The sequence below is a fragment of the Balaenoptera borealis genome, assembly GCF_965194805.1.
Source record: "Balaenoptera borealis genome assembly, chromosome: 3".
NCBI lineage: Eukaryota > Metazoa > Chordata > Mammalia > Artiodactyla > Balaenopteridae > Balaenoptera > Balaenoptera borealis.
Genome location: NC_138866.1, coordinates 66,583,307 through 66,597,825, shown reverse-complemented (window position 1 = coordinate 66,597,825; position 14,519 = coordinate 66,583,307). Strand labels below are relative to the sequence as shown.

The following is a 14,519-nucleotide window of genomic DNA, read 5'->3' as shown; positions in this document are numbered from 1 at the left end:
TGTTTCTGTGCAAGGGCTTTCTCCAGTTGTGGCACTTTGTTTCTGTGCAAGGGCTTTCTCCAGTTGCGGCAAGTGGGGGCCACTCTTCATCGTGGTGCGCGGGCCTCTTACTATCACGGCCTCTCTTGTTGCGGAGCACAAGCTCCAGACGCGCAGGCTCAGTAGTTGTGGCTCACGGGCCTAGTTGCTCCGCGGCATGTGGGATCTTCCCAGACCAGGGCTCGAACCCATGTCCCCTGCATTGGCAGGCAGATTCTCAACCACTGCGCCACCAGGGAAGCCCAATATATATTTATAAATTAAAGAAAGCAAGAGAGAGAGAGGGAGCAAGAGAAAGCAAGCAAGCAAGCAAGCAATTTTCTTTCCCAGGTCTAGCATGTGGAAATGTGGAATATCTCTGGGATAGCCTAGCAAATTTACAACTGGAAATGAAGACATGAATGAATATATATATTATATAATATAGTGCTCCAAATAAAACCCCTTATGACTATTCCTATGGCCAAAGCCACACAAGTACCCCCCATCCCAATCACCCAAAAGCATTCTTCACATACTATATGAAAAAACTATATCATTATTATAGGTAAAATTAAAATGTGTCATCAGAAGATACTGAATCTAACTATAAGATTTTATTTTCTTTCAAAAATTAAAAAATTCAAGAACAATTGATATAATAAAGATGGAAATATAATGGCTTGGGACTTCCCTGGTGGTCCAGTGGTTAACACTCTGCCCTCCCAATGCAGGGGGCCCGGGTTCGAACCCTGGTCAGGGAATTAGATCCCACATGCTGCGACTAAGAGTTCGCATGCTGCGACTAAGAGTTCGCCTGCCACAACTAACAGTTCGTTTGCCACAACTAAGAGTTCACATGCGTCATCTAAAGAGCCCACATGCTGCAACTGAGGATCCTGCATGCTGCAACTGAAGATCCAGCATGCCACAACCAAGAACCCGCATACAGCAATGAAGATCCCGAGTGCCACAACTAAGACCCGGCACAGCCGAATGAATGGATGAATGAATGAATAAACAAATAAATATTTTTTAAAGAAAGAAATATAATATAGAGACATGGATGTAGAAAACAAACGTATGGACACCAAGGAGGGGGAAAGCGGGGTGGGGTGGGGTAGGATGAACTGGGAGATTGGGACTGATATATATACACTAATATGTATAAAACATAACTAATAAGAAACTGCTGTATAGCACAGGGAACTCTGCTTCGCTTCACTGTACAGTAGAAACTAACATAACATTGTAAAACAACTATACCCCAATTTAAAAAAAAAAAAAGAAAGAAAGAAATATAATGGCTTTATTTTTGAAAAAACCAATGCATAATAAATGGATAGAATTTAAAAATTAGTAATATGAGTCAATAACATATTTGCTCCTGGAGTCAGTAACATATTTGCTCCTGTATCTTTTTGAAACAGTGATTTCATCTGAGATGGCCATTAAACTAAGTATCAAATTATCTGAATCTAGAACCAGGAATTCAAATTGATTCATCACAAAGTATTAAATCAAGACTAAATTATAATAATGCATTTTCAATCTCACTACATCACTAAAAATACTACTATCATTAATCATCATTAAAGCATGAGTTTAAAGTTTCTGTGACATTGATAACTCAAATAATTTTAAAATAATTTAAATTTTATACTTCATCTCAATTTTGTTTCTATTTTAATGTTGGTGTTTAGTGTATGTATAAAAACTACAAGTAAATGTATACATATTGTGGAAAATAAGATAATGAGCACAGAAAAAGGAAAACTAAAAATACATTAGATTAGGGTAGCTTATGTTACATGGCTCAATTTTTTAAATGCCTACAATCTACCCCTGAAACCTTGCTACATCAATTTAAAAGACAAAAAACAAAGCAAATCCCATAAATAATACCTTTTGCTTAGTTTTTTCTAACTTAGATTTTAGTTTTCTGCCTCTTTTGCCAGTCCAGCCAGTCACGAATTCTGAACCTTCAAAAAAAAAAAAGGTATTTTTTTCACAGAACATATTTTATTGCAATTTAACATATTCATTTATTCTTATCTGTTAAACTGACATACCTACATACTTACCCAGAGAAGTTTCTGCAGTAAATGAATGCTTGGTTCCTCTATTAGATTCAAACACAAAACCAGGTAAATCTTCTTTCAATATCGTTGCTTGCTGGCCATCTGAGTTATGAATAGCAATTTCTCCTTCTTTCAAACATGTTAGTGACCAGTTCCCTACAGTAAGTTTAGTGGGTCCTGGTGCTGAGAGTATAGGTTGACTTGAAGTAGATGGCTTTACCTGGCCTCGAGCTCTTTGTAACTTCTCTAAGAATTCACTTCTGCTTTCTATAAAGACAAAATGTTTGTTTTAAAACTTCATTCCTTTCAAATATTCCATTTTTTTAATGAAACTACCTATTGAAATATCAATTTTATTAAAAAACTTTCATTAAAGTTTTGTTCCTTGATATACTCTCACTGGTTTGATATTATTTAGGTTCAAGCATTAAAACAATCCTGCAGCCATAATTTTTTAAAGTAGAAGGCTTTTGGGAAAAGATATAATTTGAGACAGCATTACACATGTGCAATTCATCATTACGTGACAAGAGGCACCTTTACCTAAAGGATGGAGACAGTAAAAGTAGATATTGATACAATGCTATTCCTTGTCTCATACAATAAAAAAGTATGAAATGCTTTCATGGTACAATCATTTTTCTCTGTTAATATTAAAGAAATGGCCATAAGATCATCAAGGACGTGCTACTGCTATGACAATGGTAGCAAAAATATGAGCAGAAAAACAAATTATCAAAATTACAGAAACTAGTAAAACATTTTAACAGAAACAAAATATTACCTGAACTATCCGATCCACCTTCAGGACTACCACTTGAATACATGGTGGCAAGTTTTCCATCCAAGATAAATCTAAACCATCCATTACTGCCATTAGATAGTTCCAAGGCTGCTGCATCACTCCATATATATAAGCAGTCCCTTCCCCTAATGATGGACCAGTCTCTCCAATGATATGGCTTACCCTGCTGCAATTCTTTAGCATCTTCCTGTGGTTCATCTTCCTAAATGTGTAAAATTATTCAATGAAACGTGGGAAATAACTTATATTCCAAATATTCATAAGTACTTATAAAAACATGACCATGAATCAAATTTAGAATTAAAACATCCTGAATATAATATTCAGCTGCCTGTAGTTTAATACATATTCTGATTCAACTAATTACCTATAATCTTAAAAGTCCATCCTAAAAAAAAGTTAAGAAATTCACATAATAACCTAAGTTATAACATTTCCAGGTATAATGGTAAAGAAGACAAATGGATTAGGTTTACACACTATTAGCTAATTATCTAGGACTTGATAAACTCACCATATCTCTGGGCCTAACAGATTTTTTGTAAAAAATGAATGTTTACACTAGATCAATGGTATCCAAACCTAGGGTGCAAAAGAATCACCAGAAATGTGTTTTAACAATATAATTTATAAGTTCCCACCCTTAGCCAAGTGAATCAAATATACTGGATTATTCCTATAATCATAAAAATATTAGCTATAGCGTGTTTAAAAGAAAAATAACTTGTAAACACTGTTTGCCTACCCCGGCATCCAAAAAATTTTTATTTTGTTGACAACATTTAATATTAAGAATATTCATCATTAACATATATGATCTTGGCATGTGTGTGCACGCATGCATGTATGGGTAAAGTACTTTTAGACTTTATAAAGACTTATCATACTTAAAATTGTTCTAAATGTATCTTTTACATGCTTCTTCCCTGAAGTAGTACTTAGCTTATAACACTAAAATAAGATTGTAAAGTAAGATTGTAAAATACGGATTATAAATTTCCCTAAACGTAAGTTCTTGTGCTCCAGGCCATGACAGATTAATAAGGATCAAGACTTGCCTATCCACTGTCAACAACTAAAAAAACCAGACAAAATACATGAAAAAGTGTTTTCAAATACTGGACAACAAGCAACGCAGGACTGCATGATCTCCCAGAAAACAGAAACAAATAAGGTAAGCCCCTTAGGCTCAGACAGAGTTTCTGGCTAAGGTCTTAAGAGGGAACACAGAGTCCAGCGGTGAAAGTTGAGGAAATGGAGATCCGTGTTTGAAGAGATTAAGGCAAATGGAATATGTGGTGGATGAGTTCAGGATCAGGGAGTCAAGCACAAAAGGCCTCTAGAAATGTGCAAAGTGGTCACCAGGACATCTCTACTGAGTACCAGACCATCTGTGTACAGGTGATGTTCCATAAGGCAGAGCAAAGAATGACTTGAAAATGGTAAGGTGAACAATTCAGAGGTCACACAAGGTGGTCAGACATTTGCATTCCTAACAGCCAGAGTGGAAAATCATCATACCAACAGTTCAAAATTTTTCCAAATGTGATGTAACTGTAAGCCCACAGACCAAAAAAATTAAATAATCCTGAGCAGGGGCAGAAAACCCACATGTGCATGCACACACACAAACCAAACAGCTAAGCACATCAAAGTCAAATTGCTAAAAACAAGTTATAAAGTCTTAAAAGCAGCCAGAGGAAGAAAACGTCTCAGTAGAGACTATGCACATCAGGTGACAATGAAATATCTTTTCAAGCGCTGGAAAATGATCAGCCAAGAGTCCCTGCAGGAACTGAAAATGTCCATTGAAAATGAAGGCCAAGGGACTTCCCGGGTGGTGCGGTGGTTAAGAATCCACCTGCCAGTGCAGGGGACACGGGTTCGATCCTTGGTCCAGGAACATCCCACGTGCCACTGAGCAACTAAGCCCGTGCACCACAACTACTGAGCCTGTGCGCCTAGAGCCCGTGCTCCTCAACAAGAGAAGCCACTGCAATGAGAAGCCTGCGCACCACAACAAAGAGTAGCTGCCGCTCACTGCAACTAGAGAAAGCCCGCGCACAGCAACAAAGACCCAACACGGCATAAATAGATAAATTTATTTATTTATTTATTTATAAAATAGGAAAAAAAAAAATGAAGGCCAAAATCAGTCCACTGGTTAGGACTTCACGCTTCCACTGCAGGGGGTAGGGGTTCAATCTATGGTCAGGGAACTAAGATCCCACAAGCCAGGCAGTGCAGCCAAAAAAACAAACAAAAGAAGGAGATATTTTCAGACAAATAAAATCTCAAAGAATTTTCTGGCTTGTCTTCTCATTTCCAGATAATGTATTTTGGGGACTTCCCTGGTGGTCCAGTGGCTAAGACTGCACTGCCAATGCAGTGGGCCCGGGTTAGATCCCTGATCAGGGAACTAGATCCCACGTGCCGCAACGAAAAGTTCGCATGCTGCAACTAAAAGATCCTGCATGCTACAATGAAGATCCCGTGTGCTGCAACTAAGACCCCATGCAGCCAAATAAATAAATAAATATATTAAAAAATAATAAATGTAGTGTGAAGAACAAAGGTTTAATTTTAATGAAAACAATTTTTTTGTTCTTTTATAATATAATCTTTTAATGTCCTATCTAAGAAATCTCTGTCAAGCTCAAGGTCACTAAGATTTTCTTCTTTTTCCTCTAGAAGCCTTACAGTTTTAGCCCATCCATTTCAGTTCATGATTTCTTTTTTTTTGTTAAAAGGGGTAAGAGTTCATATTTCTGCATTTGTTATCCACTTGTTCAAGCATCCTTTTTAAGGAGACCATCCTTTTGTGACTGAATTACCTTAGCACTGTTTGAACAATTGACCATATATGTGTGGGTCATTAATCTATTTTTACACCACTACCACACTTTCTTGCTTACTATAGCTTTATAATAAGACTTGAAATCTGCTGGTGTATGTCCTTCAACTTTGTTCATTTTCAAGGATGCTTTGGCTATTCTAGGTTCCTATCATTTTCATATAAATGTTTGCTTGTTAACTTCTACAAAGACCGCTGGGATCTGTAACCTATTTCTTGAATGAAAGAATTCCAGGGGGATGAACCCAGATATCACTTCTTGTTTTGTTTTTTGTTAAATCTCCAGTAATTTAGGAAACACACATATACACTCAACCACTCAGGATTCTGCAATTACAATCCATACTCTACCATTCTCTCAAAACTATTAATACTCAGTCACTAATATGTAGGAAGCATTCACTAAATGGTAGGACTAAATCATTGCTGGCAATTGGTAGAGACAAATAAGGCATATTTTTAAATATGCAATCTAAGGCAAGAATTATCGATAGGTACTGAAACTAGTGGATAAAAGTTTAAAGAGAAACAGCATATTTGCATAGTCTCAAATTATCTCCCCACAAATTACTTATTAATTACAAAAGGGAAAAAGTATCTTTACAATAGAGAAACCTGGTAGAGACAAACACAACCGATCCAAGTTAACTTCAACAGCAAGAGCGCAAACAGACATCACGTGCCTCTAAAAAGGCACATTTTACACATGAGAAGGCCATAACATCACCTCTATAGTCTTTCTGCTTAAAAACACACAACCTGAATCTAATTATGAAGAAACATGGCACAAACACAACGTGAGGGTCACTGTCCAAATTAAGTGGTCTGTCCTCTTCAAAAAAATGTCAAGGCTATGAAAGAAAAAGAAAGGCTGAGAAATGGAACAACATGACAACGAAATGTAATGTGCTCCTGGACTGGATTCTGGGGGGGTGGCGTGGGCCGCAGGCGGGCATTGCTATTAGGGCAATGGCAAATTTGAATACAGTCTCTGGATTAGATAACATTTTCTATAAATATTAAATTTCCTGACTTTAATAACTACATTAGGATTATATAAGACAATGTCCTGGTTTTTTGGTGAAGATTTTAGGTATAAAAAGGGGCACTGACTTCCCTGGCGATCCAGTGGTTAAGACTCCATGCTTCCACTGCAGAGGGCATGAGTTCAATCCCTATTCAGGGAAGTTCCGCATGCCACGAGGTGCGGCCAAAACAAAAAAATAAATAAATAAATAAATTTATAGAAAGGGGCACTATGTATCCAGCTTCTCTCAAATAATATGTTTTATTATTATTATTATCATTATTATTATTATTTTGGCCATGCCACGCGGCTTATGGGATCTTAGTTCCCCAACCAGGGATCAAACCCGGGCCCTTGGCAGTGAAAGCTCGGAGTCCCAACCACTGGACCGCCAGGGAATTCCCTCAAATAATATATTTTAAATGTGCGTGCACATGTATGTCTTTGTAAGTAATAAAGCAAATGGAGCAAAATGTCAATAATTAGTGATTTTGGATAGAGGATGTTCTGATATTCTTTATTTGCAACTTTTCTTCAAGTTTTAAATTTTACCAATGATATATTTTAAAAGAAAAGTGACCAAATTTTTAAAAATTATAATACTACTCCATACTGCCATTATTTTGTCAAAACCCATGGTAATTGGAACTACATTTCCTCAAAAGAAACCCTATTCCTGACAGATACCACTGCAATTAAGACCACTCACTTTCTCTGGTTTTGATTCCTCTTCATTCTCATCATCAGAGGAAGGACCTGCCAAAGTTGACACTTTGCTAATTACACCAAGTCTGGCTAGCTGATCCAAAAAAATATCACCACCTTTATCTACTAAGTCCCTTATGATCTGCAAAGCCAGCAAGTGGCCATCATCGTCGTCCTGGGGGGAAAAAAAAGGAAATTAAGGGAAAATGATAAAAATAAGTTTAGCTGCGTGGAGTAGACAAATGCAATCATTTGTACAGACAAAATGATTTAATAAAATTAGGACACAAGTTAAATTATTTTACTGACTACTATCTAATGGGAATTAAAGCTACAGGAGTTTCAATAAAGATAATAAACTGACCTCTTGATCAAGAACTGTTGCAGTGATTTCCACTAGTACTGTAGGCAAATTGTGACCAACGTCAGAATCACAAACTTCTTTCAAGAGTGCTTCAGAGCAAAAATGAATCATTTTTCGAATCAGAGCAAGACTTGCTTTCCTTGAAAAGTAAAAAAAGAATTTTAGTTAGCCATGGTAAGAAGCTAAAATAAAACAAAATGCAACACTAATGAAAACCAAAATATCCAATTTAAGTTTTAAATACTCTGCTAAAATATACACTTAATAAAAGAATGTAATTAATAAGAACCTACTGAAGAGCACAGGGAATTCTATTCAATACTCTTTAATGACCTATATGGGAACAGAATTTAAAAAACTGGATATGTGTATCTACAACTGACTCACTTTGCTGTACAGCAGAAACTAACACAACATTGTAAATCAACTATACTATACTCCAATAAAAAAAATTTTCTTTAAAAGAATACAAAAAACTAAGACAATACTAGCACTAGGTTTATGTTCACTTTTTGAGGGAATTTCATTTTTCTACTATTAATATATTGAGCTCATTAAAACAAATTATTTTTGTAATTTTCTTACATGTACTATTTTATATTAACCAGCATGACTGCTAACATGCCATGATAATTTTAGAAAATCAAAAGTAACACAATTACTAATAAATGGCATCTATAACCCCAAATATAAAACTCTTAACTTAAAACACCTGATGGTGTATATGGAACTCATATTTCAAATTAAGCATTTTTGTCCTTTGTCAAATTTAAGACATGTTCATTATAATGATATTGTCATATAAATGAGATCCTAGTAATCCCATGCCCTTAAATATTCCCATTGTTAACAACTTGGCATGACTCCTTTCCCTTCTATTATCCACTGCTTTACTTAGAACATAGAAGATACTCAATAATGTCACACAAACTAACCTCAATTTTATAAGCGATTTGTTCTTTTAAAATAAAATACACAAATATCCACACACATTTAAATTATAATACACTGGTCTATTACATAAAAGTCAATAATGCTTTTAACACATGTTTTCTGAGCATCTAACAATAGTTTGTGCACCAAGCTGTAGATATCATTGCCCTTGAGGTGACTTCTCCACAGGAAGGATGGAGAGGCAAAAAATCACTATTGAAATCCAAGAGAGGTATCTGACAGCTGTATTCCTACAGAATGTGGTCTTGATGTATTTCATAACTCTCTCTAGGTGAATTTCATGTATTCTTTCATTTTAAAACGTGTTTTATTACAAATACAAGTACATTAGAGAAAATAGTAGGCAGATGGAGGGCAAACTGCCCTAACAGGATTAGTTCCTTCCAGTGTTTGTTAATGGCAATTTATATTTGGTTGCAAAATCAGTATTTATGTATAATAATAATTTTATATCATGATTTATTTCAATTAAAATAGCATAAGAATGTTTATATGTTGTCTACCTATCTGGCTATCTGTCACCACCATGCTGAGTCATAATGAGCCAGGAACACCTGTATATATTTTAAAAACTTTACACCTCATTTAATCCACCCACCAAATCCCCTATGAAGTAGGTTTTATTAGCTCAGTTTTACAGATGAAAAAAAATGAGACAAAGAAAGGTAATTCGACTAAGGTCACAGGGCTAATAAATTAGAGCCTCAACTCAAACTCATCTCTTAACCAGTACACTATGCATAATATTCATAACATAAAATTTTCCTGCTTAACACTATTATATAAATCATAAGTATTCAGCTTACTGGCTTTTCTATTATAAATAGCATTATTTTTGGTGAACAGTTTTATTTCTTCAGTAGAGGGATTCTTGGATCCAAGAGTCTAAATATTTTCGTACGTACTGAATGTGCATCAATACTGAATCCATACTCGGCAAACTGATTTTTTAAAAAATCTGTTAAGTGACAACATGGATGGACCTCAAGGGCATTATGCTAAGTGAATAAGCCAGAGAAAGACAAATACTGCCTTATACCACTTAAATGAGAATCTAAAAAAAAAAGAAAAGTCAAACTTATAGAAACAGTAGAAAAGTGGCTGCCAGTGGCTGGGGCTGGGGGAATTAAGGAGAGGTTGGTAAAAGGGTACAAACTTTCAGCTATAAGATGAATAAGGTTTGAGCATTTAATATAAAAAATGGTGACTATAGTTGATAAAACTGTATTGTATAATTAAAATTTGCTAAGACTAAATGTTCTCTCTCAAACACACATGTACACACATACACAAAGATAAAATACGTGAAGTGATGGATATGCTGATTAACTAAATGAGGGGAATCCTTTCACAATGTATACACATATCAAATCACTAAGATGTACATTTTTAAAATCTTACAATATTATATGTCAGTTATGCCTCAATAAAAAGCTAGGGGACAAAAGGACTGTTAACAGCTTAAATTATCAGTAGATATGGATGTACTAATTCACTAAAATTTTGTTACTTTTGTAAAAAAAAAAAAGTTTCTTAAATGTCTAATGGGTGAAAAGGACATGAAATTTTACTTTTAAATGTTTTGGTTTTTACTAGTAAGGGGATACATTTTTCCCTGTTGTTTTCTTTTTCATCTTGAGCACTGTACCATAATGTCATTGGCTAATTGATTTAAATTGGCATTTATACTTTGACCAAAAAATTGTATGTGTTCTCTGCATAATAAAGTTAGTATCCCTTGGTCATACTTGCTAACAAATACCAATTTGCTGGCAGATTTATCTGGATTACAAGTTTATATTTCTGTCACTTTCATGGTTATGGGTAATACTGTTGCTGATATGCAGTTTTGTTTTTTTACACAGAATATATTTTAAATGACAGATAGGACTAACACAAACAAGTTTTAAAAGTCATTCTTCCTGGGGCTTCCCTGGTGGCGCAGTGGTTGAGAGTCTGCCTGCCAATGCAGGGGACGCGGGTTCGAGCCCTGGTCTGGGAGGATCCCGCGTGCCGCAGAGCGGCTGGGCCCGTGAGCCACAATTGCTGAGCCTGCGCGTCTGGAGCCTGTGCTTCGCAACGAGAGAGGCCGTGACAGTGAGAGGCCCGTGCACCGCGATGAAGAGTGGCCCCCACTTGCCACAACTGGAGAAAGCCCTCGCACAGAAACGAAGACCCAACACAGCCATAAATAAATAAATAAATACTTCAAAAAAAAAAAAAAAAAAAAGTCATTCTTCCTACCAAGTTCTGATAAACTTTCGAGAATATTTTCTTTTTGTTTTCCGAAGGTTTTATTTTTTTTTATTTATTTTAAATAAATTTAAAATTTATTTAAATACACAATGTAAAGGACTAAGCTGATTTTTAATCAAACCACAAAGCAAATATTCTAATACCATTTAATATATTATATTAATATATTATAAAATATTAATATATTATATAATTTACCACTATAATACATTCAATTTCTAAACACAATTGTTTCTGTTTGGAGGGCTAGTCTACTCCAATGATTTATAAACTCTTGGGCTAGTTATCATAAAGATTTAATTACTGAAAGTTTACACTAGCCACTATTCAGATTTTTCTTTAATAATCTCACCTATTTATTCTTCCAGAAGAACTTTAAGATCTGTCAAGTTCTAAAGCAAATTCTATAGTTATTTTCTTTCAAACTGCGTTCTATAAATTAACTTTGGAAGAATTTATATCTTTAGATTATTTAATATTCTCATCCTAGAACAATTCCCCCTTTATCCAACCATGTCTACTTTCCTCTCAATCAAATTGTGATTTAAAAAATAAATAAACAAATGGATCCTCAAGGATTTCTGCTGCTGAAAAGTTTACTCAATATTTGTCCCATTATTGACACTAACTCCAAAGATGTATATTTACCACACCTCTTCAAAATTCTAAGCAGCCTTTCTTCAAAAGCAAAATGTGAAGTCCTCAGTCTAATATTACAGATACATATATCAAATCATTACGTTATACACTTTAATACAATGATACACGTCAATTATATCTCAATAGAACTGGGAAGAAATATCTCACAGAGAAAATAATCAGGTTTTTACAAAATGCTCTACCAGTAAAACTGCTATCCTCTGTTCTGAAGGCTTCATTGATCTGTTGCCTGCCTTTTATTTCCTGAACAGACAATGCACACAGGCCAATACTGATAGATAATAGCTAAAGTTGATATATTCCATATATACAGATCCTCCGTTAACTGCCTGATTAGAGTACATACGCTTACTCTTCTGATCAAATTTTAAACTGAAATGGTAAAAAATTAGGTTGTAACCTATTCCAGATTGTTTTTAATAATGACAAGTATATATTTTTTTAATCAATCATCTTGGGAGATGGGGGAATGAATGAAATAGGTGAGGGAGACTAAGAGGTACAAAACTTCCAGTTACAAAATAAATGAGTCACAGGGGTGAAATGTCCAGAATGGGGAATATAGTCAATAATAGTGTAAACATTTTGTATGGTGACAAATGGTAACTAGAATTATCATGGTTATCATTTTGTGATGTATAGAAATATTGAATTACTATGTTGTGCACCTTGAACTAACATTGTGTTGTAAGTGAATTATACTTCAAAAAAAAAAGGAAGGAATGTAGGGAAGGAGGGAGGGAGGGAAGGAAGGAAAGAAGGAAGGAAGGGAGGGAAGAAAGAAAAGAAAAAAATGAATGATTCGGAAGTGGAAATGGATGAACTGCAAGAAAGAATATTACCAAACCAAAAAATATTACCAGATAAAAAGCAAATTAAGAAGACTCATACAGGGCTTCCCTGGTGGTGCAGTGGTTGAGAATCTGCCTGCCAATGCAGGGGACACGGGTTCGAGCCCTGGTCTGGGAAGATCCCACATGCCGCGGAGCAGCTAGGCCCGTGAGCCACAACTACTGAGCCTGCGCTCCTCAACAAGAGAGGCCGCGATAGTGAGAGGCCCGTGCATCGCGATGAAGAGTGGCCCCCGCTTGGCGCAACTAGAGAAAGCCCTCACACAGAAACGAAGACCCAACACAGCCAAAAATAAATAATAAATAAATAATAATAAATAAAAAATTAAAAAAAAATCATACAATATGATACGATTTATATAAATCTTTAACTTGTAAAATACTATGCATCATTTACAGATAAATTTATATATTTGCTATATATTCTTGTAATACATTACAAAAATAAAGGAAGTGGGCTTCCCTGGTGGCGCAGTGGTTGAGAATCTGCCTGCCAATGCAGGGGACACGGGTTCGAGCCCTGGTCTGAGAAGATCCCATATGCCGCGGAGCAGCTGGGCCCGTGAGCCACAACTACTGAGCCTGCGCGTCTGGAGCCTGTGCTCCGCAACAAGAGAGGCCGCGATAGTGAGAGGCCCGCGCACCGCGATGAAGAGTGGCCCCCGCTCGCCGCAACTAGAGAAAGCCCTCGCACAGAAACGAAGACCCGACACAGCCAAAAATAATAAATAAATAAATAAATAAATTTAAAAAAAAAAATAAAGGAAGCAAGGGAAAATATTAACATATTAATAACCAAAAATATTAACACCCCCCAAAACCCAATTGTTAAGAAAAAAATTTATGAGAAAATTGGGAACAATGAATGCTGATTTGATGTTTGATAATATTTAAGAACTATTATAATTATTTTAGGTGTAATAATGGTATTGCAATTATGTTAAAAACAAAAAAGAATCCCTTTTTTAAAAGAATCCCTTTTTAATGATGAAAAATTATTTTTTTATTGAAGTACAGTTTATTTACATATAGTATTCTATTAGTTTCAGGTATACAACATAGTGATTCAATATTTTTATAGATTATACTTCATTTAAAGTTACTATAAAATATTGATGGATAAAACTATTTGAGTCTTGGATTTCCTCAAAATAGTACAGTTGGGGAGGTATAAATGAAATAAGACTGGGATATTTGTTAAAACTTACTGAAGCTATGTGATGGGGTTCATTATATGATTATCTCGACGTTTGAATACATTTTAACTTATCTATGATAAAACATTTTTTTAATAAACTATCTTTTTACAAATACCTCTAAAATATTAGGCACTATGCTAAATACCACACATACTTAATTTTAATTTTCTTTTAAAGAGAATTAAGTATAATTACCCCATCCTAGAGATGAATTAAGATCAAGAGGTTAAGTATCTTGTCCACGGCTATCGGTCTACAAAGTGGCAACACTGACATTTGGACTGACTTTGAGCTGACTCCAGAGTCTGAGCTCTGAACTAAGATATATGCTATCTTATTCACCACAATTAAATTTGTCAGCTAACTATTATCTGGAAAAATTTAGCATCAAATATGCTATAACTAAAATTGTGTTTAGATGATATTCAAATATTTAAAAGAATGATAAAAAAATAACTATCCATTAAGGGAACTCTGTTTTATGGTGACATACTTTATAATTTCCTGATGGCCTTATAATGAAGCAATTCTAACTCCAAATATAACTTAAGGTCTTTTAATTCGCATGACACCTAGTCCTCTAAAATTTTCAGGCCGAATTATCTGTTCAAAATTGAACTTGCTCATTTCTAAAAATGAATCAAATCTTTTGTTAAACAAACAAACAAACAAACAAACAGAAAGTGGTCCCACTAACACCTACCCTTCTGTAGCTATTTGGTGAAGAATAAAAACCAAGTTCCTA

At 35.1% G+C, this 14,519-nt stretch overlaps 1 protein-coding gene across 9 annotated transcripts in view; it reads right to left on the bottom strand.

Moving 5' to 3' along the window:
• Nucleotides 1-14,519, bottom strand: part of HECTD1 (HECT domain E3 ubiquitin protein ligase 1) — a 91,137-nt gene that overhangs the window by 37,510 nt on the left and 39,108 nt on the right. For all 9 annotated transcript variants that reach the window (XM_082383998.1, XM_082384002.1, XM_082383999.1 and 6 more), the window contains exons 11-15: nt 7,855-7,993; nt 7,495-7,665; nt 2,884-3,106; nt 2,103-2,366; nt 1,924-2,000 (exon numbers count right to left, since the gene is read on the bottom strand). In XM_082383998.1, the coding sequence (XP_082240124.1) occupies nt 1,924-2,000; nt 2,103-2,366; nt 2,884-3,106; nt 7,495-7,665; nt 7,855-7,993 (874 nt within the window). The remainder of the gene's footprint in view (nt 1-1,923; nt 2,001-2,102; nt 2,367-2,883; nt 3,107-7,494; nt 7,666-7,854; nt 7,994-14,519) is intronic.